Genomic DNA, 26,718 nt, shown 5'->3' with positions numbered 1-26,718 from the left:
CTAAAGGAAGTACAAAAAGGAAGCATAGGGGGTTCAACTGATAGAACTCGCCCTACTCCATGCTCCTAAATTCAGTCTATTACTTCCATCCTTCCTGGACATAAAAAGCATAAAAGCATCCTAACTGCATTCAAATAGACTCCTGGCCACTGATAACTAAGAGATATGAAATCAGCTTAGAAATAAAACCCCTCCCCACCATCCAAAATACCATATCTAAATGTGATAGTGCACCCAAACTCAATAGGAAAAGCAAAATATTCTACGTTTTTCTCTAAGAAAGAGCTTTGTCGGGGGGGGGGGGGGGTATAAAATAAAATAAGTGCTCGAAATGAAAAGTGCTGTAACCACCACATGGCAAAACTATTTAATTTGTTGTATGTATTAAAATCTGCTAATACAGCTAACACTACTGTCCCACGGGACTGACAATGTAGCTGTGCCCCCTGTGCTCATTCATCCAGAGTGGGGGCACTCTAATACAGGAGGCCTGTTACTGGTCAGATCACCAGGGGAAAACAGAAGGAAAATAAGTCTAAGAAAAAAAAAATTATGGAGCCACCACATCCAAGGATTGGTAAGCTGCAATATAGTACATTTTTGTTTTTTGATTTAATACTGCTTTAAGAGCCACAGAAGGGTTCACAACAGCAAAGGGACATTCAAGGAAAGACATGTTCACCTGATCTGGTCGTATTATGCAAGAAGTGACTAAAAAACAAAACATTGGACTGTAGAGAAATGTCATGGTTTTATGATGCTCAGGTCAACGCTGTATCCTGGCCTAGGCCGACAAGACCCAGGCTTAGGGCAGCACTTTGCAGGGGGCCAGCATGGGCAGAGTCCCCGTTGTTGTTAGTGTAGCGACAGTTTATGGGGCTGGCTGGGCTAAGAGGCCAATTAGTCCAGAGCCCCCATAAAGCGCCCACACTGTTTCTGATATGCGGGCGGCCTGCATTCCGCAACTGTGCGGGGGGGGGGGGGGCACTTCCAATTTTGACTTTCCCATCATCCTGGACCACAAAGCTTCCTCCCTGTGCTATATATTTTCTGCTGCATCATTGGCATGGTTATATCTTCTTAGTATTCTCCATAAAATTATCAGAGATTTGTGCTTAAAGTAGAACTATAGGCAACACTTTTTTTTCATTTTGGATAGAAGAAGGGAGGGTTATAGCCCCTGTCAGTTTATTTTTTACCATCCCATTGCAGATATTTCCCTTCACTTCCTGCCCCATAGCCAAACAGGAAGTAAGAGGAAATCTTTGCAAATTAGGGGAATCCATTGCTTCCCCACAGGCCCTCAGAACTAGTGTCCCCACTCATAAATTTCAGGGCGGGTCTTAAACAGCAAGGGGTGTGGCCTTGACAAGAATGGATAGGTCATATTTAAATTAGGGGTGCATGGGTTTAGTCAGGCCTACGGCAGCACAAAATCTAAATACACTACCGGCTCTAGTACTGAAATGTGTTCTTATATTAGCTTTGAGTAATCCTTTGCTTAGCAGGACTTAATCAGATTGAACTAGATGGACTTGTTTCTTTTTTCAACTAGACTAACTATGTAAATAAAGATTTAACCCAGCTCAGTCAATAGGCCTGCATTGCATAATGCTTTCACTTGAACACAGGGGATTGCTGACAGGAGAACCGAGCAGATTTAGGACCTCAATTGCATGGTGCTCCTCCATCATTGGTCAATTAAGACTGGGAGAAGTTTTCTGGCCAAGCTGCAGTGCTAAACTATGTTGGAAAAAAGTGAGTATGTTATGTTATCTAGTAGAAGTGAGTGCCCTGAGAACAAGACTGGCTAATCAATAATTGCATAGCTTTTTGGCAGGCAAGACAGTAAAAACATCCGTGTTTCAATGTCATACATATTTATTTTCCAGGTAATCATCTTAAAATTAAAGCTGTAACAGGGGTACAGCATTCAGGACAAGCACTGGGTAACATGCACCACGAGGTGCCTCACAATACCTTTTTTACATAGAAATCTCTGTTGAGCCCTGCAGAATCTCCTATGCAAACATCAACTTTCTGAGTCAGAATTTATATAAACTTTTTGAAGATCCCCCTTATTCACCTCATGACAAATCTTACTTACTGTGATGATGAGTGGAATATACTGGGATTTACTTTCTTTAACCAGTAGAGTAAATCTTCAGGTACTGGTTCTGAAGGATGAGCATGGTGTTCATCAAAACTATTCTTAACTGCCCTGCAATAACATTGAAATGACATGAAATACATATAAAAAATACTTCACAATCAATAAGTATTAAAGCATACAATGCAATTGCCTCTGTATCTGAATATACAATTCTGAAAACTCCTGAAATACTTTATATACTATTAAATAACATTTAAACTTTTTCTTAACAAAACATTTTTAATGTTTTTATGATGTTTCCCACAAGGTATGAACACTTAGACCCCTTTCACACTGGAGGTGTTTTTCAGGTGCTTTAGTGCTAAAAATAGCACCTGAAAAATGCCTCATCTGCAACCCCCGGTGTGAAAGCCCGAAGGCTTTCATACTGGGTCACTGCGCTGGCAGGGCGTCAAAAGAAAGTCCTGCAAGCAGCTTCTTTGAGGAGCTTTAGGAGTGGTGTACACACCGCTCCTGAAGCGCCCCTGCTCCTTGAAATCAATAGGCAGCATCACCAAGCGCCTGCAAACGCCTCGGCAGCGGGGCTTTGCGTGCACTTTTAACCCTTTAAAAGTGCTACACTAGTGGTTGAAAAGTGCCTCTAAACCAACGGTAAAGTGCCGCTAGTTTTAGCTGTGTTTACCATGACGCCCCCACATGGTGAAAGGCTCTTACTAATATAGAATGATAAAGCCTGGGATTCTGCACAAATGACAATGTAATGGGTAACTGGAACAAGCTGTATTTGAACTGGGAAAACCATAAGAAATACCAATGTGACTATTACAAATCATACTTGCCTGGTTTAAATGCCTACTTAATAAGACAAAGTAATGTTCAAAGTTCATAAACAAAAGACTGGTTCATCTTCCATCAAACTGTCTGGGGGCTGGACTGTGAGCAACAAAAGTAAAAAAAAAAAAAAAAAAAAAAAAAAAAAAAGAAGATTCCTTGGTACCAGAGTTCAGTGGATGTAAAAATACCCCTAGGATGTATAGTAGGGGTATACAATGTTCCAACAATGGTAGCCAGTAGGAGTATAAATGCTTCTACTTCAGAGGTCAGTAAGTATTAAACGGCCCTGCATTAGCAGGAGTAAAAAAATCCCCTATTAGTGGTGAGAGTAAAAATACCTCTGTTTTGATGATCAGTGACAGTAAAAATATGCCCCAGTATCAATAGTAGAAATATCAACAAGCATTGGTTCCAGTGAGAATAAAATACCCCCCCCCCTTTCCAGGCACTGATGTCATTGACAATAATAAAAGATCCCCCACCCAGGCACTTGTTTGCTTGAGAATTATAACAGACACCCCCAAGTATTAAGGCCAGTGGGATAATAAAAATCCATTTGGCATTGGTGTTCAGTTGTAACTAACCTCCATGAAGGCTCAATGTCCTGTGGTACTCCTTGTTGTGATGTCAAGGCTAGGACTATATATGGACTATTAGGCAGGAAGTCCCTGCACATGATAGTAGCTGTAATAGATTATTAGTGCCCTGAGCCACTCTGTACAGAGTATATTTAGGACTTTATCGATGCAGGGGCTGCTATATGGCAACCAACACGCTGTAGTGGTAGTTTTGATACATGTGTCTTGTTTAAAAAAATGTAAGCATAAGCAGGAAACCTCTGTTTAATCTGCAACCAGTGGCCCCTATATTTAGCACATCAACGCTACTTTCAGTACAAATAAATGGGTGCAGACAAATAACAACAATACATATATGTTGTGGTATTCAAAAGCCATTCAGTTGCCATTATGTGTGCCAATAAAACATCTTCCATACCACCACCAGTCTGCATCGCTGACAAAAGACAGGATAGATCCACAGATTTATGCTGTTTATTTCAAACACTGATATTTGTATATTGCAGCAGAAATTGAGATTCACAAAACCCTTTACATTTTTTTCCATAGCACAGTTTTGGTGGTGCTGTGTCTATTGTAAACCCATTTTCCTGTTTGTGCAGTGGTTCGTACTTTCATAGATGCCCTTCTGTTCATCAATCTAGTGAAGAATAGTTGCTTGACCAACTACGTACTTTGAGTCTGCTAGAAAAAGTCTGGCCATTCTCCTCTGATCTTTCATTAACAATGTTTTTTTCTGTAAACTATACAGATTTCATCAGCTCCTAATATACTGCAACTGATACAGCTGGCACCAACAATCATTTTTTGGTTAAAGCAACTCATAGAACACATCATCCCAATTCTGATGTTTGGTTGAGCAACAACTAAACCCTTGACTGCATGAAATGAGCACTGAGTTGCAGCCACTGTTTGACAATATTTGTTAAGGAGCAGCGCTATACCTAACAAAGAGAATACTTAATATATAAATAATATATATATATATATATATATATATATATATATATATATATATATATATATATATATATATATATTGTAGCAGAGCGTCCCAGAGAGAGCCAGGAAAAGTCCTGTTCGGGGTTTATACCTCTCCCAGGCTCCTCTCATACACATTCAGGAATCTGTGATCCAGTTTGGGTCTTGGTCCTCCTCCCCAGGCTAATTTAGGCTCACCTGAGCAGACAGCCTTTGCTCTCTGCCTGGGACATTCACACCAAGTTCGTCTGTGAAGAGAGTAAGGTTGGTAAAACCTGTTAAACAGTTATTTGTAGAGACTGACAAGCGTTAGGCTTGTTCAGCCTGGTAGTGAGGGCCTGCAGACTGTATAGCTAGAGCCGTGACATGGCTAGGTTTTGTGTTTTGCTACTTTGCCCTTTATTTTGTTTTCTGGAGCACTGTACAGCACCTGTATATGGACTTGTATATACCACAAATAAACACAGCACTGTTGGTCACTTCATTTCTAGACTTGGTATCTATGCCTGAGAAACTGCTCATCCCAGGGAGCTTTATACCTGCTACCTGTCCCCCAGGTTACATATGGTGGAGAATGCGGGCAGCTGTAGTAAGTTACTACTTAAAAGGCCAGTACCTAGAGTGACTAAAACATGGAGGAAATCCTAAAACAATTGACGATATCCAACGCTACACAACAGCAAACAAATTCTGAACTACGGCAAGCCAATGCTGCACAGCAGAAAACAAACGCTGTACTCAATGCTGCACAACAGCAAGCAAATGCTGCAAAGCAGAAAGCTAATGCTATCGCACAGGAGCAAACCAAGGTGCTGTTGCAACAGATTAGTGCTGTACAGGAGCAAACAAATGCTGCACTACAACAAGCTAATGCTATTGCACAGGAGCATTCGCAGAGGCTGTTTGAACAGCTAGCCACTGATGCCAAAGCGGATAGGAAAACCTTGATGGAGGTTGTGGAGACACTAGCACAGTGGTCACCTGCTAAAGTTGATGTTGGAGATAACCCCTCAGCCATCCATGTGGGTCGCTTTCTTTTTAAGATGACTACAGATGATGATCGAGAGGCCTTTCTGCTAACGTTTGAGCGGACCGCTGAGAGGGAAGGTAGGCCTAAAACCCATTGGGCAGGACTGGTTGCTCCCCTGCTTTCTGGAGAATCGCAGAAGGCCTACTATGATTTGGAATCAGCAGAAGTGGGAGACTATGAAAAGGTCAAACAGGAAATCCTGGCACGACTTGGTGTCACTTTGGCAGTTCGAGCACAGCGGGTCCACAGCTGGTTCTTTCAAGGGGAGAAGCCCCCAAGATCGCAGATGTTCGACCTAATTCACCTGGTGAGGAAATGGCTACAGCCAGAGTCCCTGTCTGGGCCACAAATAGTGGAGCGTGTGGTCATGGACTGGTTCCTGAGGTCACTACCAATTCCCCTGCAGAGGTGGGTGAGTCAAGGAGACCCCAAATCGGCGGACAACCTGGTGGAACTCGTTGAAAGGTACTTTGCTGCAGAAAACCTGGTCACCACCCCTACAACTGCGTGGACTTTCCACTCAAAGCCACGGTCTCCCCAGGCAACCGGTAAGACTGTCCCAGGGGAACTGGGTGGTAAAGATGGCAAGGAAATAGGGGGGAGGAATTTTGTTGCCAGGACTGAAGTTTGGCGTCCCAAACAAGGGAAGCCATTGCATGTCAGCAAACCAAACTGGGGAAACGTCAGGTGTTTTCGTTGCCAAGAACTGGGACATGTTGCAGCGAATTGTCCATTAACAGATGAACCGATGCAGTGCGATTTTTCCATTAGGAGACAGTCTATGTTTGCAGCTGTTTCATGCGCTGCAACGCCAAATATGGGAAAACCAATGTGCCAAATGGCTGTTAATGATAAGCCTACTATAGCCTTGCTGGATTCTGGAAGTCTAGTAACTTTGGCTACAGCTGAAATGATTGAACCTGTGAATTGTCATGCTAAAAAAATTGCTGTGACCTGTATTCATGGGGATACCAGGGAGTCCCCTATAACCACTGTTCGGTTTAAAACTGGCTTAGGTACAGTGACCCATCGGGTTGGACTTGTCCCCAACTTGGTGCACAGGGCCATCATTGGTAGGGACTTCCCTAAGTTTTGGGAACTGTGGGATCATCCCGACCCGGTCGCAGTACTTGACTCTGTGGCCGAGCCAGAACTCCTGGCCACTACTGAGAAGGTGGGTACAGGGGATTCCTCTCAGGGCACCCCGGGTTTTCCTCTATCGGTTATGGCAGGAGAACTGGAGGAGTCTGAGGAAGTCCCCACCACCAGTAGAGCTGGACAGCCATCTGCTGAATCCGAGCCTACTTTGGAGTTTGCTGACCTTAATGTGCACAAAGAAAATTTTGGTACTGAGCAAAGAAAAGACCAGACCCTTGCCCGAGCCTGGGTAAATGTAACAGTGATTAATGAGGTACCTGTCGAACCAGGGGACAGGCCCTGTTTTCCTTATTTCAGCAGCAGTGAGCATTTACTGTATCGTGTATGTAAAATGAATGATGAAGTGGTTGAACAGTTGGTGGTCCCTAAGCCATACAGAGGGGTGGTGTTGGAACTTGCCCATGGGCACTTGCTAGGAGGCCATTTAGGGGTTGAAAAAACTACTGAAAGGGTGTTGCATAGGTTTTACTGGCCCGGGGTACAGAAAGATATTGAGAATTATTGTCAATCCTGTCCTGTGTGTCAGATGTCAGCCCCACTACCCCACTTCCGAAGTCCTTTAGTGCCATTACCTATTATTGAAGTGCCCTTTGAGAGGATTGCCATGGACCTTGTGGGTCCACTCCCCAAGTCTGCCCGGGGTCATCAGCATATCCTAGTAATCATGGATTATGCTACCCTGAAGCGGTTCCCTTACGCACCGCTTCTGCTAAAAACATTGCCAAGGAGCCGTTTATGGTATTCAGTCGGGTGGGCATCCCTAAAGAAATCCTTACAGACCAGGGCACCCCATTTATGTTGCGAATAACTAAGGAGCTGTGCAAGTTGTTTAAGGTGACACAGTTGCGGACCTCAGTGTACCATCCTCAAATGGATGGCTTGGTGGAACGCTTCAATAAGACGTTAAAGAGCATGTTAAAAAAGGTTGTTGACAAGGATGGGAAAAACTGGGACTTCCTGATACCATACTTGATTATTTGCCATCAGGGAGGTTCCCCAGTCCTCTACGGGGTACTCTCCATTTGAGCTGCTTTATGGGAGACAGCCTCTGGGACTTTTAGACATAGCCAAAGAAACTTGGGAGGGGGAGCAGACACCCCATAAAAGTGTCATTGAGCACACCGCTCAAATGCAGGAGAGGATTGCAGCAATCATGCTGATGGTAAAAGAACACTTACTGCAGGCCCAGGCAGCCCAACGGAGAATATACAACAGGGGGGCCCAACTCCGGGTTTTCTCACCTGGTGACAGGGTCCTGGTGTTGGTTCCTACTGTTGAGAGCAAGTTCCTGGCTAAGTGGCAGGGTCCCTTTGAAGCAATTGAAAGAGTTGGGGAAGTCAACTACAAGGTGTATCAACCAGGTAAAAAGGAAGCCCGAGCAGGTTTACCATATAAACCTGTTAAAGCCCTGGACGGATAGACTGGCGTTAACTGCGAGATCCCTCCCGGTAACGCCTAAGGGTACGGAGTCCCCTCTGATTCCTGAGGTTACAATTCCTGATACCTTGTCATGTTCCCAAAAACAGGAAGCTAGAGAGTTCCTGATAAGGAATAGAGAGAAATTTTCAGAGATACCTGGCATGATTTCAGCAGTTCAGCATGATATTGTTACTGAACCTGGGGTACGTGTCAAGCTCAAACTGTACAGAATTCCTGAAGCGAGGAGAAAAGACATCAGCAATGAAGTTAAAAGAATGTTGGAGCTAGATGTTATTGAGGAATCCAATAGTGACAGGTCTAGCCCCATCGTGTTAGTCCCAAAACCGGATGGCACTTGGAGGTTCTGTAATGACTTCAGGAAGCTTAATGCAGTGACAAAGTTTGACACATACCCAATGCCCAGAGTAGACGAACTTATAGACCAACTTGACAAAGCTCGCTATATTACTTTGGACTTGACAAAAGGGTATTGGCAAATACCCCTGACTGATAGCGCCAAAGAGAAGACTGCATTTGTGACCCCGGAGGGTTCATTTCAATATAAAAAAATGCCTTTTGGGTTGCAAAATGCCCCCACGATATTTCAGAGGGCCATGGACAGGACCCTAAGACCCCACCGACGATATGCAGTAGCCTATTTAGATGACATAGTGGTATATAGCGCTGACTGGGAGTCTCACTTGCCTCGTGTCCAGGCTGTCCTTCATTCCCTCTTCAAAGACGGTTTTACAGCAAATCCCAAAAAATTTGCCATTGGTCTAGAGTAAGCCAAGTATTTGGGCTACACTATTGGCCGTGGTGTCATAAAACCTCAAGTGAGTAAAATAAAAGCCATCCAGGAGTGGCCACGTCCTGCAAACAAGAAGCAGGTCAGGGCCTTTCTTGGCATTGTGGGGTATTATAGAAGATTTATTCCAAATTTTGCAACTATAGCTGCCCCTCTGACAGACCTGACGAAAAGGTAAAGACTCTGTAATGGTGAAGTGGTCCTCAATAGCAGAGGAGTCTTTCCAAGTCCTGAAGAAGGCTCTTTGTGCACAGCCAGTACTGTACTCCCCCGATTTCTCCAAAGATTTTTTTGTTCAGACGGATACGTCTGATGTTGGCATCAGGGCAGTACTATTGCAGGTACACAATGGGGAAGAACACCCTGTGGTGTACCTAAGCAGAAAGCTCAATGACCAGGAGAAAAAGTATGCAGTCATTGAAAAGAAATGTTTAGCCATAAAGTGGGCCGTGGATGCGCTCAGATACTATTTGTTAGGGCGCCAGTTTGAGTTAATAACTGACCATGCTCCCCTGAAGTGGATGGCCCAAAAGAAGGAGACTAATAGACGGGTGAACTGGTGGTTTTTGGCTCTACAGGATTACTCCTTCACCGTAAAACACAGGCCAGGTGTTGAGATGGGGAATGTAGATGCCCTGTCCCGTGTTTACTCTTGTTGGGCCACAGGTGTTCCAACCCTGGGGTTGAAACAAGGGGGGAGGATATGTAGCAGAGCGTCCCAGAGAGAGCCAGGAAAAGTCCTGTTCGGGGTTTATACCTCTCCCAGGCTCCTCTCATACATATTCAGGAATCTGTGATCCAGTTCGGGTCTTGGTCCTCCTCCCCAGGCTAATTTAGGCTCACCTGAGCAGACAGCCTTTGCTCTCTGCCTGGGACATTCACACCAAGTTCGTCTGTGAAGAGAGTAAGGTTGGTAAAACCTGTTAAACAGTTCTTTGTAGAGACTGACAAGCGTTAGGCTTGTTCAGCCTGGTAGTGAGGGCCTGCAGACTGTATTGCTAGAGCCGTGACACGGCTAGGTTTTGTGTTTTGCTACTTTGCCCTTTATTTTGTTTTCTGGAGCACTGTACAGCACCTGTATATGGACTTGTATATACCACAAATAAACACAGCACTGTTGGTCACTTCATTTCTGGACATGGTATCTGTGCCTGAGAAACTGCTCATCCCAGGGAGCTTTATACCTGCTACCCGTCCCCCAGGTTACAATATATATATATATATATATATATATATATAAGCATCAAAATCTGACACAGTAAAACTAACACCACCTGCCAAAAAGTTTTGCACCGTCTACAGCATTGTGGAAAAGTCTTTGAAGACTTAATGAACTTCTCCAACTGTACCACAATAAAATAACTGGCTTTTTCTGTTCAGCGTCTTTCTTATTTTTTACAGCACTTGCACATTTACCAGCACAGGTGCCTTGATGTGAAGTATTTCAGGAAAAAGGAGCAGATGTTTTAGAAATCATAGTGAAATCCAGTGTTCTTTACAGAGTATACAGAGAATAACGCTCAGATAAGGCACAGTCATTGTCAGATGGCTTTATTTCCCTGCCACTCATCACCTCACATCAGCTTTAGATTGTCAATTGCCTATCCATGTTACTTAATAAAATGTGAACTTATACCAAAGAGGCAAGCTGACAAAGATTCTTTCTAGCCTCAAAAAGAATCTTGAAGTAGACATTTACCATTATAACGGTCAAATATAGCAGATTTACTGCAATCCATTCTTGAATGAGATTTCATATGGGATTTTATTTCACATCACATGGAATCCAAATGATAGAAAGGTGTTTTTTTCATTTTGCTGATCTATTTCCTTTATATAACGTACAATTTAATGAAATTCACATCAGTAAACCTACCTCATGTCTAATTATTAGCAGCATGTGAATGTGTGTCTATTTAGTTAGTTAAACCATGATTAATAAGTCATCAACTGATCATAGTGTTCATGTTATAAACACTGTACATGTATGCTTTATTTAATTATGGTATTGTTCAAATAAAGGTTTCTATTTGCATTACATAAGGCAAATATACATGGAGGTATGAAACTCCACTTATATTTTTTTAAAGTCTTGGATGGAATGGAGAAGGGTTTAATTCCACTACATTATCTTTACTGCAATTTTTCCCCCTTTGCATTTAGGAATGAATTCTACACTGATAGCAGGTCATATTCCACTAATCTGCATAAAATCTGCAACTAGCAAAACTAGCTAATGAAAATTAGTGGACAAATCGGCATTCATTTTTAAATACCCAGATGTGACCATTTGCTAATATTGCACCGTTAGGACAAGTTTCAATTGATCATTTGAAAACAATAATATTAAGCCAAATCCCTTTGTGGGAGTGTCCAGTTCTAATCATATTTTTCTTTTGTATATTTAGTTTAATCAAAAGTTGTTTTTTAATAAAGGTTATATAGTTTTACAAAAACAAAAAAAGAAAGATAGAAAACAAAACACAACAAAACATCCACAGCCTTACATTCCCATAATATGGTATCAATAGGCAGTATCCACAAGCAGACATATACAGAAGAATGCTACAATTTTAGAGACGCATACAAAACAAGAATTCCAAGTAAATATCCACAGAGTATATGTAATGCTGCTTTTTCCCCTCTGCTCACATAGGAAAAAAAAGGGGAGCAATAAAGCTCTATCACAAACTAAACAAAAACAAAACAAAATACAGCTGCCCTAACCAGTTTAATTTTATAAATACAATTCAACTAAAGTGTTCCCTCTTACAGTGTGCAAGGACCATATACACCAGCTAGCCAGGCATTCCAGTAAGCATCCAAGTATACACCTATGCTATCACCTGAAGAGATCGAGCAACTCTGGCAAGTATTAAAAGTGAAGTATCTGCATGGACACTAAAGCTAAGGGAGTCAGGCTGGGAACCTGCATCCATGGGTCCCACAGCTTGTTAAATTTGTGTGGGGTACCTCGTTGTAAAATGTGTCACACTCTGAGTAAAGTAGAATTGACCCGCATACGCCAATTCTCAAATGTAGGGGGGAAGAGGAGAAAGCCATTTTTTGTAATACATTTACGGGCCAGGAATAACAATCCAGTAACGGAAGTCCTAGCTCGTGGAGTAAAGTTTGCCTCATCCAAAAATCCTTGTATACATGTTAGAGGGTCATTGTACAGGTTTATCTGGAATGTCCTGTTAATGGTATGGATAACAAGATGGCAGAAGCTTACTAGCTTGGGGCATCCCCAAAGAATGTGTAGAAGATCCGCAGGGGATACGGCACATCTATGAAAATCTGGGCTTGCCCTGCGGTTCCATTGATATAGCTTTTGTGGCGTTCTATACACCGCATGTATGACAAAGAGTTGGGACAGTCTTTGCATAGGTGAAAGGAACACCGGGACCTGCTCTAAGACAGCTTGCCAAATCTCCCTGTCTAGTGCCCCAATATATCTTTCCCATCCTTTCCTGCCAAGTAGCTGAAGATTACCGAGGTAACTATCCAATAGAGAGGATATAATGTCCATACAGATCTATAAATGGGGTAAGGATTATACTTTGTCTGTTTGGCTTGGACTGAAAGGGTGTGCTGGAGCTGAAGATACTGGAAAAATCTGTGAGCAGGAATGCCAAATTCCTGTTGCATATCCTAAAAATGATTTTAATTGGCCAAGCAAAAACAATTGGTGAAAAAATTTGACCCCCCTTGAGTACTACCCATCAAAGCCCTGCAACTTACCTAGTTCTTCAAAATGCCCCTACTCCTAAATGGGGGAGAGTGTGAAACCTCTTCATACTGCATAATCCTCCTCATCTCGTCCCAAACTTTGGCCATGAGAACTAGAGTGGGGCAGCGCAAAAAGTCCCAAAAGCCCATCTGCCTCCAACTGAGCCAACAAATGATACTTATGCCATGTACACACGATCAAACAATCGGGTGGAAAAGTCCGGCAAACTCAAGTCCGCCGGACAATCCCCCCCGTGTGTAGCCTCCAGCAGACTTTTTTGACCCGAAAGTACGGCGAACTTAGAAAGTAGTTTTGCACTCCAATCTTCCCACCGGCGACAGTGATGACAGCGGCGACAGAAGACCGGGCCATCGTCTGTAAAAGAGCTATAAGAAGGCGCGGTGGCCCGGCAGAAGAACCGAAGAGGGGGACAAGACCCCCGAAGTCGGAAGAAGGGCGGTGGCGAAGAAGAAAGCCGGGCTCCTCCGCTAGCAAAAGAGCAAGAAGAAGATAGTGGAGGAGTCCGGCGAGAAGACCCCCTGAAGACAGAAGACCCCCGGAGCTGTGCAATAAATGATTTTTACCCTGTGTTGTGTTTTTTTTTGTACTTTTTTCACAGGTGAATGGGTAGGGGTACATTGTACCCCCATACTCATTCACATAGGGTGGGGGGCCGGTATCCGGGGGCCCCCTTATTAAAGGGGGCTCCCGGATTCTGATAAGCCCCTCGCCCGCAGACCCCGACAACCAACGGCCAGGGTTGTCGGGAAGAGGCCCTTGTCCTCATCAACATGGGGACAAGGTGCTTTGGGGTGGGGGGGCCACGTGGCCTCCCCTTCCCCAAGGCACCCCCCATGTTGAGGGCACGTGGCCTGGTACGGCTCAGGAGGGGGGGCGCTCGCTCGTCCCCCTCCTTTCCTGGCTGGCCGGGTAGAGTGCACGGACAAGGGTCTGATGGGGACCTGGGGGCGGCGTTGGGGTTCCCCTTTAAGTCCATACCAGGTGGCGGGGCCAGCGACGTCTCCTTCGCAGGCCCCGCCTACCTGAAGACCCGCTCGAAATGAGCGGACTTTCCTCCGCGTGTGTGGGCGATTCCGTTCATTTCAAAAGTACGGGGGATAGTACGGCGGACTTAGTCCGCCGTATTAGTCCGCTGAAAAAGTGCCGTGTGTGGGCAAGTAGCCCATTCGGAAAGTCGGACGGACAGTCTGGCCGCAAGTCTGCCAGACTTAGTATGCCGGATAGTTGGCTATGTGTGTACGCAGCATTAGAAGCCCAGGTAAGAGAATGGCCAGACTGGGGTCCCTTGTATTCATTGCGCCACAACCCACAAAATGTGGCAATTGTGCAGCCAAAAAGATGAGTCTTGTTTGAGGAACAGCTAGTCCCCCTCCATCTTTAGGTAACTGCAAAATAGGTAAATAAATTCTGGGATTTTTACCTTTCCAGATAAGCATTCTAAAGAAAGAGTCTATCTTTTTCTAAAACACTTATGAGTGATCCATACTGGCAAGTTGTGCATTACATACAGCAGCTGTGGTGTCCAAATCATTTAAAGATTTTCCCTACCTAACACAGACAGAGGTAATTTGCCCCAGGCTTTACTCTTAAAGCTTAGATTTGTCCAGTATTAGCTGTAAAATATACTTCAAATAATGTTCTACTATGGGATGAACTCATACCCCCAAGTATTTAAAACAGGCCACTATTCTGATCTGCCTTGCACACTGAGGGAGTGTCACTTATTTAGAGTCTAGGGGTAGGAGCACTGATTTCTCTGAATTAATTACTACTCCAGAAAAAGAACCAAATGTTGAAATAGTGGTCATAAGTAAGGATAGAGATCTAATAGTGTTCCCCAAAAAGAGCAGTGCATCATCAGCATAAAGGGATGGTTTATCTCCTCTCTCCCCTACCTGGAATCCAGTAACCGAATCAGATTCCTGAATACCCACTGCCAGTGGCTCAGTCACCAATGCAAAGAGGAGAGGGGAAAGTGGATACCCTTGACGTGTTCCGATATGAAGAGAAAACAGTTTCGGATTGGGAACCATTAGTTAAAATGGTAGCTTTGGGCAGAGTATAATATTTTGATCCATCCTATAAATCGGTTCCCCAGACCAAAGAGATTCGGTATCTGCCAGAGATAGGGTAATGCAATGCCACTGAGCGCTTTGGCCATGTCAAAGAGTTTCTTTTGTACATTTTAATTACAGTACTTACTGTGACAAGATTTCCAAGGGTGCTGTAGAAATTGTCAGAACCATAAGCAGACGGTCACAGTAACTGTGTATCTTAAAAACCACATCTCTGTAACTTTGTGTTGGCTTGATGAGTTCTGGAACTGTGCTACATACTGACCACAGCAAGTTTTCTACACAAGAAAGAATGGCCAAGACATCAATCCTGTAATAAGATAAAATGTAAAGGTAACAAGTGTTATTTTCACATTTTCAATAAGAGGGGTGCATAAACTACACCTCAAAAATTGTTGTGTTTGACACATTTTTACCCCCTAGCCTGTCATGCCTTATGTGACTGCTGTGTTCTGATGGTAATATAGGATTCCAGGCAACCAGCTAGAAATACAATTGAAATGCAAATAAACTGTATCTGGCAAAATATTTGTAATTCTGTTCTGCCAGTTTTGCAATAAATGCATACATTTGTAACATCTTATAGACCAGTGTCATCAGTGTTTCAGCTTCAGTTTCTTGTTCCTTGCAAAGTGAACCCATATCTGACTCTAAGGGGTTCATTTACTAAAGCTGGAGAGTGAAAAATCAGGCTCACTTCTGCATAGAAACCAATCAGCTTCTAACTTCAGCTTATGCAATTAAGCTTTGGAAATAAACCTGGAGGCGGACTGGTTTCTATGTAGAAGTGAGCCTAGTTTTGCACTCTATAGCTTTAGTAAATAGACCCCTAACTTAGCTCTATTGAGCAGGCAGGTGGCAGATAAAGCTGAAAACTAAGAAAATAGCAGGGTACAGCCTTGTTTATGTAGTGTGGCAAAGGGCAAGTGAAGCACAAGGCTAAACAGGATTCAAAATCTGTGCAGGAAAATGTATGTAGTTCAGTGGCTTATTTAGCTGTTTTTCTTAGCTTCAATCTAAAGTAAGCATTTAAAATTAATATGTTTACCTTCTTAATCAATTTTTATGCTAACCTTCAAACTGCCCATGACAAGCTGGGCACCAGGGAGTTGTGGTCAGCTTAGATGCGGCAAAAGCTATTGACTCCGTAGAATTAAAGTTTGTTGGTTTCTGCCCTCATTCAGGTATGGCCCTATTTTTTTGCCTGATATTTTATATTGTAAACCAGTAGCCGGTGTCAGCATTAATGGCTGAACCTCAGATGCTTTATCATTATCCAGATGAACTTGTCAGGGATGCCTGGTTTGCTCTTTATTATATGCAATACTAGTTAAACCATTGCTACTATACTACGTACACCCAGGCATGCAAGTCCTAAAATGTGGGTCACCTGTAGATACAGTGAGCCTGTATGCAGATGACATGCTACAATATATGACAGACCAGGGGCCTTCACGTCAGGTGGCTTTGGAGACTATGGACCAGTTTCCTGAATATTCTGGTCTGCTATTAATTGGAATCCCAAATTTTACCCTTAGATGTTTTTCCTCCTGGCTGTGAATGTGAGGCATTGCCACTTGTCAGAATAAACTTTGTTAAATGCCTGGGTATTTTTTTTATCTGAAGACCCTGTAGAATATCTGCAATTAAATACAGAGACACTCAAAATTACAATTCAAATATGGTCCAAACCATGGGTCCTGGGAAGAGTGATCTTAAGTAAAATGATGCTGTCATCAAAAATGATTTATATGTTTTGGCACTCTCCAATATACAGTATATACTTCTTAGGTATTTTAACATTATGGAGTCTCTATTAATATCCTTTGTGTGGGGCAAAAAAACAACATACATAGACCTGGTCTAGACTGAAAAGACCTCTAAAATGTGATCAGTTGGCATTGCCAGACCTAAACCTGTATTTCTGTAGCTTCACAGCTTTCACAAATAACTAACTAAACGACTATAGAATCTGACAGATTTCTCCAGTTATCTAAGTCAATACAACCAACCCTGTTTCCGGGTTCCATTCCTCTTAATATCCCATTGGTACAGGGATGCATTTCCTAAACCCACTTCTGACAAATTACAGATCAAAGTTTTAAAGTATGTGACACTATGCTCTCAAAACTTTGCATCTTAACAATCAATGCCCAAACTTCACTTTGAAATAACAATGTATCACCAGAGTTTACATCTGTTCCTCATTCAAAGATTTGGTACAGATTTGGGAATACATATCAAGGCAAGATTCTTGCATGTGGTAAGACTGAATATTGTGACCAATTTAAAATCTCCCACAACATATGTACTTTCAACTGAAGGCACGCTGCACAGGTACAGAAAATAAGATTTACGGAATCCTGGCTGACCAGCCAGAAATTAAGGTTATCTCCATGCTATACCATCTGATAAACTCACAGTCAAGAGTGGTGTGTTTTTCTAAAAAAGCCTCATGGGAGGGTGACATAGGCCCCTACTAGATAATGATTAATATTAAGCACTGTTGTTTCACCAATGGTTTTCACCGAGGGATTCTTGCAAACTTAAATAGCTGTACATTCTGCACTCTCACTTCAATTCATATCTGCAGGTATAAACCTACTCATAGCTCACTCCGTGCCAAATGTGAGGTGGTCACTGGCACCTTCTTTGATCTACTGTGGGCAAATCCAAGGTTATCAGAAACAAGTTCTGAAATTGTCATGTCTAATTCTGTACTGTATCAACAACTGTTAAAATTCCACCCATGGCATGATCCTATGAGAACTCTGCTTTTTCAATGTACCTCTATACTTATTTAACCACTTTCAGACCGGACCATTTTGCTGGCTCAAGACCAGACCACTTTTTGTGATTCGGCACTGCGTCACTTTAACTGACAATTGCGCGGTCATGTGACGTGGCTCCCAAACAAAATTGACGTCCTTTTTTTCCCACAAATAGAGCTTTCTTTTGGTGGTATTTCATCACCCCTGCGGTTTTTATTTTTTGCGCTATAAACAAAAAAAGAGCGACAATTTTGAAAAAAAATGCATTATTTTATTTTATTACTTTTTGTTATAATAAATATCCCCCAAAAATTTATAAAAAAAACATTTTTTTCCCTCAGTTTAGGCCGATACGTATTCTTCTACATACGCGATGGCAGGACGGCATATTAAAATGGACATACCTGTATGCCAATATGCCTGCCCGTGCCATTCTGCCGACATACATCGGCGTGTGCCAGTCAGGAAGTGGTTAATAAAGCTTTCCTCTGAGGTGGGGAATGAAAAAAAAATGTCATACGCATGAGCTGTTCTAACTGCCAAAATATTGGAAATACTGTTCATGGAACCTGTGTCCACAAACTTCTCCATCACCATATACAGTCATAGTGTGAAAACACTCTCCGCTGTCTGCAGCAATATACAGTAGATTCCTTTTATTCCTCTAGCTTGGTAGTTGAATTACAGATTGCATTACCCCATTGCCGAGGTCCCCTTTATATTTTACCTTTCTGTAACTACTGCACAATATCCACTCTGGTCATCAGTGAGACTATAATACAAGTAGTTTATAAATACTATGTAATGCTACAGCCAGACTGGAATAATCCGTTTTAGCATGCTTTCTTGTATGCAGAGGATTTTGGTACACTTACAGTTTGTAAAGGTGGATTTTAGGCAAATATACTAGGATTATTTAACCACTTAACACCCAGACCATTTTGCAGGCCAAAGACCAGACCACTTTTTGCGATTCGGCACTGTGTCTCTTTAACTGACAATTGCGCGGTCGCGCGACATGGCTCCCAAACAAAATTGGCGTACTTTTTTCCCCACAAATAGAGCTTTCTTTTGGTGGTATTTGAACAGCGATTTTTATTGTGACTGCGACATTATGGAGGACACAATGGACATTTTTGGGACCATTGTCATTTATACAGCAATCAGTGCTATACAAATGCATTGATTCCTGTGTAAATGACACTGACAGTGAAGAGGTTAACCAGGGGGTGGCAGTGTAGGGGTTAAGTGTTCCTAGGGGCGTGTTACTAATGGTGGGGGGCTGGGCCTTTGCGTTAGTGAACTCTGATCTCTGCTACAATCATATGGTGGCAGTGTAGGGGTTAAGTGTGTCCTAGGGGCGTGTTTTTAACTGTGGGTGGCGTGGCTGTCTATGACACATCACTGATCTCTGCTCTGATCCCACGGAGCAGAGATCAGTGACACTGTCAGGCAGAATGGGGAGATGCTTGTTCCTGTTCTTCCTCCCCATGAGGTGATCGCGGGTATGCTTTCGGCGATTGAGTCCATGGGAACCCATGATCAGACTCACGGGGGTTCTGGCTGGCATGTGCGCCACCACTGGCGCGCACGCGATGGCACGGCTGCAAATTTAAAAGGACGTACCTGTACACCCATTTGCCTGTCTGTGCCATTCTGCCAATGTACATCGGCGAGCGCTGGTCGGCAAGTGGTTAACAATATATTCACTGATTTCCCAATAAATACATAGGTGAACCAACTACAGAAAAACGGTTTTCGAATATCAATTGGAAGGAATAAAGCCTTAGTTTCCTTACTGGGGTGATTTTTTTTCCTTATTCCCTGTGATCATTTAAAGGGAAATGACAAAGTATGACTGGAACACTAAAAGGAAATTCTCCTACCCATCTATGCAGGGCAAACCAACAGGTTCACTTTAGTTGCAGGCCCATCAGAAGCCAATATTCACCTTATCTTAGCTCCCCCCATTCAAAAGAAAACTACATTCACAACGGTCTCTGCCCTCAAGGAGCTTCTAATCTAAGCTTCCTACCTCCAATGCATACATACATATACTAGGGTCATTTTTGACAGGAACCAATCAACATGCTAGCATTTCTTTGGGGTGTGGGAGGAAACTGTAGCATTCAGAGGAAACCCACACAGGCACAGGGAGGACATGCCAACTCCATTCTGAGTACATCCTAGATAAGATTCAGAGGACCCCAGTACTGCAAGACAAAAGTGCTATCCCCTAAGCTACATTTCAGCTTCCTTCCCTAACATTTGTAGGAAGTTTTTAAAGAACTAGGCACTTGAATCTGAAACTATGAAGTTTCTCATTGCTATAATTTTTACAAATGAACACGTAATCTGTAAAGAAGATATTTACTTAAAGAAAGTTTTCAATTAAGCAGTAGCTTGAATACATAACACAAATCAATGAATAATTAGAGTTGTCTAATGGAGTGTGCTGTTGTTTAGCGTATGTATAAATAAACTGCTCGGCAATCCCAATACGTTATTATGTACTGTACATCAAAATGTCAGCAAGAATTTGTAACACATCAATGCTTGATTTATGAAGAACGTTTTATTCACTTCTCGGCAGGAAATGTAAACAGCCCATTACTAAATGATGAAGCATGACAACTTCATTCTATTTTACATACTGAACATAAATAGAGGAAATATACAATATGCAGACATAAATATTAAGCCGCCTACACTATAGAGATATATGGCATCATTTTCTGTTTGAATGGCATAATTCCATTTCCTAATACAGAAAGGGTTAACTTAAGATGCAGCTAATTATTTTAGAGCATTACTGTAATACGCATCATCAATGTGCACCAGCTGGAGAGATTAGTACATTGTGGTGCTAAACACTGCAGATGAATTAAAAGAAGGCCACTACCTAAAACCACCTGTATTTTGGATAGAGACTGATAGGCTCAGGGTATGCATAAAAATAACTTGGCTCAGCTGTTTAAATCTTATTTCTTTCAGTAGTTTTTTCCACGTCTCTCTTTTGTTCAGAACCAGGGGATAGCCACATAGACATCATATCCATTATAAAAAAAAATTGTAAATTGTTTCAGTTTGGATGTATTCTGATCTGTACAAAACAGTGTTGAATAACCTCTATTATACACAGAGTGTCTCAAGCACAGGGAATTTACAGTTCATTGCTACAACACACTGCATAGAACAATCAGTGTTAATGCAGAAAACATCAAACTGCATCTTCTAAATGCTATGATCTATATGGATACCTGTGTTCATAAGCCCTTAAGCTAGCCATACATGGAACACAATTTAGGAAAGGTAAATCCACTTTGCACTGCAAGTGCAAACTACAAGTGCAAAGTGCACTTGAAATTGCACTTGGAAGTGCAGTCGCTGTAAATCTAAGGGGTAGATCTGAAATGAGGGGAAGCTCTGCTGATTTTATCATCCAATCATGTGCAAACTAAAATGCTGTTTTTTATTTTCCTTGCGTTTCTCCCACGGATCTACAGTGACTGCACATCCAAGTGCCCTTTCAGTGCAATTTCAAGTGCAGTTTGTAGTGCAAAGTAGATTTGCCTTTCGCAAATAATCCCCAATGTGTCCAGTTCAGCAGGGACCTCCCTGAATTATGATCCATATATGGGAACCCTGGTTGTACAAAAGTCAATCTGTTACTTTGTACCTTTATATTTCCTGTCTAAAGGGTGTTGTTGATAACCAGAGTCAGACAGCTTTCTTTTTGGCAGCAACAACTCCAACTTTGATTAAGCAGAGCTGAGAATTGCTGGGGAGTGAGGGGGGTATTGCATCAGCAGGGAAGTCCTACACTAGTTAAAGAATTGTATAGTTATTGGAAAATTTGAGGATGCATTACATCTCAGTATATGAAGCTAGAGAGGTCAGTGATGGTTTGTTTAAAAGCTCTTTTATGCTGGATTCATACTGTTGCAAAACCATAATGTGCATTATGTGCAATGCTGTATTTACTTCTGAATGGTACTCAATGCACGTTGCCAATGCTCCTGAGTGTGCACTACCCTGCATTGCGGGGTGCAGCATTTTTAAAAATAGCATATACATATTTTTGGGAGTGTATTGGTGCTTTGACAAATGAATGGACTTTCTATAATGCAACAAAGGTTAATGCACTGCAGCCAAGTGAATCTAAAGGCAGAAGGTTTTATACCTTAATGCATCCTATGCATTAAGGTAATAAACCTTCTGCATGCAGATTCCCACTCCCTGCTCCACCTTATACTTATCTGAGCCTGATGTTGATCCAAACGTATGCACAAGAGCAGCATTGCTGCTCTCTCTCTCTTTACTCATTGTTTGACTCAGCAGTGGGAGTCATTGGCCAGTGAGGAGGGAGCAAGAGATGGGACCAAGCCACATTCTGTGTCAATGGACCCACAGAATGCTGCTCGGGAGTGAGCCTGCATGAGTTCCTCTATAGCAAGCAGCTTGCTATGGGGCACTCAGCAGGGGGGAGGAGCCAGGAACACCAACAGGGGACCCAAGAAGAGGATGATCAGAGCTGCGCTGTGCAAAACCATTGCATGGAGCAAGTAAGTATGACATGTTTGTTTGTTTGTTTTTATTTTACCTTTAAAATCACTTTAGGAATTAGTAAAAACTTTAATATCCATAATGTGGATAATGGAGGGCACAGGTACATTTTAATAAAGAATGCTTTCACAAGTGCACATGAAAGTACCAAGGAAACAATTTTATAAAATCTGTCCTGCAATAATGTTTCACAAATAACTGCATTAATAGTTTTGGGAAAAGGAGGATCTAATGATAACTGTTACTTTTCTTTATTGACCAGCTACAAGAGTATATTTAATTCTGTACATAAAACAATTCACTGAATTATGTTAGTTTTTCCATTCTTGTACCTTCTGAGTCACTAATATAAGTAGGTAAAAAAGGTGAATTTTTACCCAGTTTTATTAAAAATTAGCACCTCGGGGTTAAATGGGACAAAGGTTTTTGCAAGATTTGAAGAGACCCCTGATCAGGGCCTTGTGTTGTTTAGTTAAGTCTCACTTTCATTAATACTTATAAATTACTATTATTGCAAGCAAGTCTGCCACAGTAGAGTTGATTCACAAAAGCAGGCAGCATGAACCCCTTGAATCACATTAGTTTCTGGGTGACGTTTTTTAACCACTTAAGTCCCGGACCAATTTGCGGCCAAAAGACCAGGCTCCTTTTTGCGATTCGGCACTGCATCGCTTTAACTGACAATTGCGCGGTCGTGCGATGTGGCTCCCAAACAAAATTGGTGCCCTTTTTTTCCCATAAATGGAGCTTTGTTTTAGTGGTATTTGATCACCTCTGCGGTTTTTATTTTTTACGCTATAAACAAAAATAGAGCGACAAACTTGAAAAAAATGCAATATTTTTTACTTTTTGCTATAATAAACATCCCCAAAAAATATATAAAAAAACGTTTTTTTCCTCAGTTTAGGCCGATGCATATTCTTCTACATATTTTTGGTAAAAAAAATTGCAATTAGCGATTATTGATTGGTTTGCGCAAAAGTTATAGCGTTTACAAAATAGGGGATAGCTTTTTAGCATTTTTATTAATATTTTTATTTTTACTAGTAATGGCAGCGATCAGCCATTTTTACTGTGACTGTGACATTATGGCGGACACATCGGACATTTTTGACACATTTTTGGGACCATTGTCATTTATACAGCAATCAGTGCTGTTTAAATGCACTGATTCCTGTGTAAATGACACTGGCAGTGAAGGAGTTAACCACTAGGGGGCAGTGTAGGGGTTATGTATGACGTTATGTTTTTTTTTAATTGTAGGGGACGTGGCCTGGCATGTGACGTCACTGATCATCCTTGCCTATAAAAGGGAACAGACGATCGGTGACAGCCACACTAGAAAGCACGGGGAGAGGTTTGTTTACACAGACCTCTCCTTGTTCTTCAGCTCTGTGACCCGATCGCGGGACACCAGCGACGATCGGGTACGCTGGTCCTGCGGCCACGGTTGCGGAGCTCAGGACCGGGTCAGGAGCGCGCCGCCGGCGGCACACTCCCGACCCACCGCTGGGGACTTAAAGAGCCACGTACAGGTATGTGATTGTGCCCAGCCATGCCATTCTGCGGACGTATATTGGCGTGAGACGGTCATTAAGTGGTTAAGATCAGATCAACAAAAATAAATTTAGCACTTCACATGTGGACTTCTATGAGAAGCATTTATAGGTTTCCTTTTTTGCACATATATAAATTATTATTTTAGTTATAAGAGTTATAAATCAGACAAATGTGACACAACCATGTGCACGTGGTTGTGGGGCATTTGCGGCACTTCCCCATTTGCTTGAATGTGTAGACTTCGGTGACCAGCAAGCTACATGTTGGGTAAACTTTGCCACTGCATGCAGACACTACAGTCAATTATCCATATGGCTAATTGTAGGGAGGAAGATGTGTCCCTAAGATATAATAAAGTATCATCCACATAGCTTGTCACTTACTTAAAATCCATATAAGTCTACCCTGACCGAGGTAACAATGTTGCTGCAAGATTTTCCTGCAGAACATTGTTATCTTGTTACAGGTAGTAGAAAATAACAAGATCTACTGGCAGGATCAACAGGAAATACAACTATATGTAAATATAATCGGGGAATCAGAAAAATATACACTGCTGTGCTAATGCAGGAGGTAGACCACAACACTAATGTACATTTTTATTCTTCTCATAATTTCATTTTAAATATGAATGCTGCCTACATCAGAAGACATGACCTATCTGTGGTGAAAAAGGCAAAAAAAGTCAATCCAGCCATGAAATCTCTTCACACAGAATGCAGTTGCAGTACTGATGATCACTGATGCCAGTCCAAATATATCATCCGGTATACATATAGGACAAGGACAAGAATGGCAATTTAGTGCAAACAGTTAAACTGTCAACAAAGCCTTGCAAAATTATTCATGCTCTTAAATTAATTATATTGGATAAAGAATAATAATCATATAGGTTTCCTATCCTATTAAAACAGCACATTTAATCCCCTTCTCTGTCCCTGAACATCCAATGTACATTAATCCCAAGTGAAATTCTATGTATTTATTCATAGTGTAAAGGATAGAGATCTGCTGAAGAACTGCTCATCTGCAGTATTGCTTATAAAATGCCCTGGCTAAATCCTCACTAAAGCAGGGTATAAGTGACAGAAATCCTTCTTAAAGATTATATGCATTAAAGCAACAGTGTCACCTAGTGCTAACAAGTGTGCAATTCTCTTTTCCCATAGGATGGATTTTTGCCCTCATCAGTCACACTGTAAGTATAGCAAACATATAAAACAAAACACTATTCACGCTATGTAACAAATCACGAATGTGAAAAAACGTATACATTTAGAAAGGACCAGCAGGTGCTGTCCACTAGGTACTAAACCTCAAATGTCAATTAAAAATAAATACAGCGCTTGCAGTTGATGATACTATTATTACATTCCTGTGATAAAAGCAGTAAACAAAAAAAAAACAGACGGGGTTATTTACTAAAGGAAAATCCACTTTGCGCTGCAAGTGCACGTGAAAGTGCACTGAAAATGCACTTGGAAATAAAGTCACTGTAGATCTGAGGGGGACATGCAAGGAAAATAAAAAACAGCATTTTAACTTGCACATGATTGGATGATAAAATCAGCAGAGCTTCCCCTCATTTCAGATCTACCCCTTAGATTTAGAGCAAATGCACTTCCAAGTGCACTTGTAGTGCAAAGTGGATTTGCGTTTCGTAAATAACCCCCACAGTCTCTTGTAAAGTGCTCATGTGCTCCAAATGAGTTTAGAAGTGCTTTATATTAACATGCTGTGCTGCACTCCCCTCTTGTATCCCCACTCACCAGATACAATGGACCCTCAGCTTTGCAGTCTGGGGGGTCAAACACACTTATATCTGGTGTTGGTAAGATAAGGACTCTGGGACTCCTCAGTAAGATCTCCAAACATAAAGGGTCTTGGGTGTAACTGGAATATCCACCAGGCGTGATAAAAACAAGTAGAGGCTCATAGTGAAGTACTGCATAAAATTTAACCTATTAAACAAGTGCCACTTACAAAATTGCTAGTGCAAGTCATGTCCTTGATGATGTCTAGGAGGAGGGGTGAAACGTGTTGACATATTTCTGGTTTCCTAACCATTGACACAATTTCTGCCCTCCATGGAACACACGCCAAGCTGCGGCGAACCTGGACGAGTTAATTCTCTGTCCCATGCTTGTCTTACTAGCAATCCTGTAAGTGGCACTTATGATTGCATAATAAATAACATTTTATGCAGTACTTCACTATGAGCTCTATTTGTTTTTATCGATCCTGGTGGATATTCCAGTTACTCCCAAGACCCTTTATGTCTGGAAATCTTACTGAGGAGTCGCAGAGTCCTTATCTTACCAACACCGGATCTAAGCATGTTTGACCCCCAGACTGCAAAGCTGAGGGTTCACTGTATCTGGTGAGTGGGGGTGCAATGGTGAGTGTGGCACACTGCACAGCATATTTATATGAAGCACTTAAGCACTTCTAAAACTCATTTGGAGCACCTGAGCACTTTACAAGAGACTGATTTTTTTTTTGTCTACTGGAATTTTTTTGTTTTCTTTTATTACAGGAATGTCATAATAGCATCACCAACTGCAAGAGCTGTATTTATTTTGGATAACAAACATATAGCAACAATGGACACGCTAAAGATTTCATAAGTAAATATATCAATTGAAGCTAAATACCTCCCTCAATGCCCAACTTACAATTACTGAAACCGTCACATGGATTTCGTGCGCTGCATATTTCCTCTACTTGGCACACCTTATATTAGAAAAACTCAACACATTTTATATCTATATAAATATAACTAATAAAATATTTATTTTGATAACATTTACGTACATATTGTTTCTTTTTGATATTTATATTTTGATTCATGTATGAAATATCTACTTTAGATTAATTTGAATTTATACAGCGTGAGTTTTCAATAGTCAGTATATATCTTTATGATTTATAGTATACTAGCGGCCACATCGAAAATCTCCTGAAGAAGCTCAAATGAACGAAACCTGTTGAGAAAGTGGTATCATTTATGAATGGAATTTTTGTAAACAATTTGTATTTGTTTATAAAAATGAATGTGTGTCTCATGTTTG

The 26,718-nt window shown here is 41.8% G+C and overlaps 1 protein-coding gene across 4 annotated transcripts in view; it reads right to left on the bottom strand.

Annotated features, from left to right (window-relative positions):
* The window catches only part of KIAA0825 (KIAA0825 ortholog), a 760,685-nt gene that overhangs the window by 471,705 nt on the left and 262,262 nt on the right, over window positions 1–26,718 (bottom strand). For 3 of the 4 annotated variants that reach the window (XM_077462388.1, XM_077462389.1, XM_077462391.1), the window contains exons 11-12: window positions 14,878–15,060; window positions 2,108–2,221 (exon numbers count right to left, since the gene is read on the bottom strand). In XM_077462388.1, coding sequence (XP_077318514.1) covers window positions 2,108–2,221; window positions 14,878–15,060 — 297 coding nt within the window. The remainder of the gene's footprint in view (window positions 1–2,107; window positions 2,222–14,877; window positions 15,061–26,718) is intronic. The other variant, XM_077462390.1, reaches the window with a different exon arrangement.

Source organism: Lithobates pipiens, unplaced genomic scaffold (assembly GCF_037356315.1).
Source record: "Lithobates pipiens isolate NorthernLeopardFrog02 unplaced genomic scaffold, aLitPip1_a1.2 Scaffold_3, whole genome shotgun sequence".
Classification (NCBI taxonomy): domain Eukaryota; kingdom Metazoa; phylum Chordata; class Amphibia; order Anura; family Ranidae; genus Lithobates; species Lithobates pipiens.
Note: the sequence above shows the minus strand (reverse complement) of the source record. Positions and strands in the feature narration are given on the sequence as shown.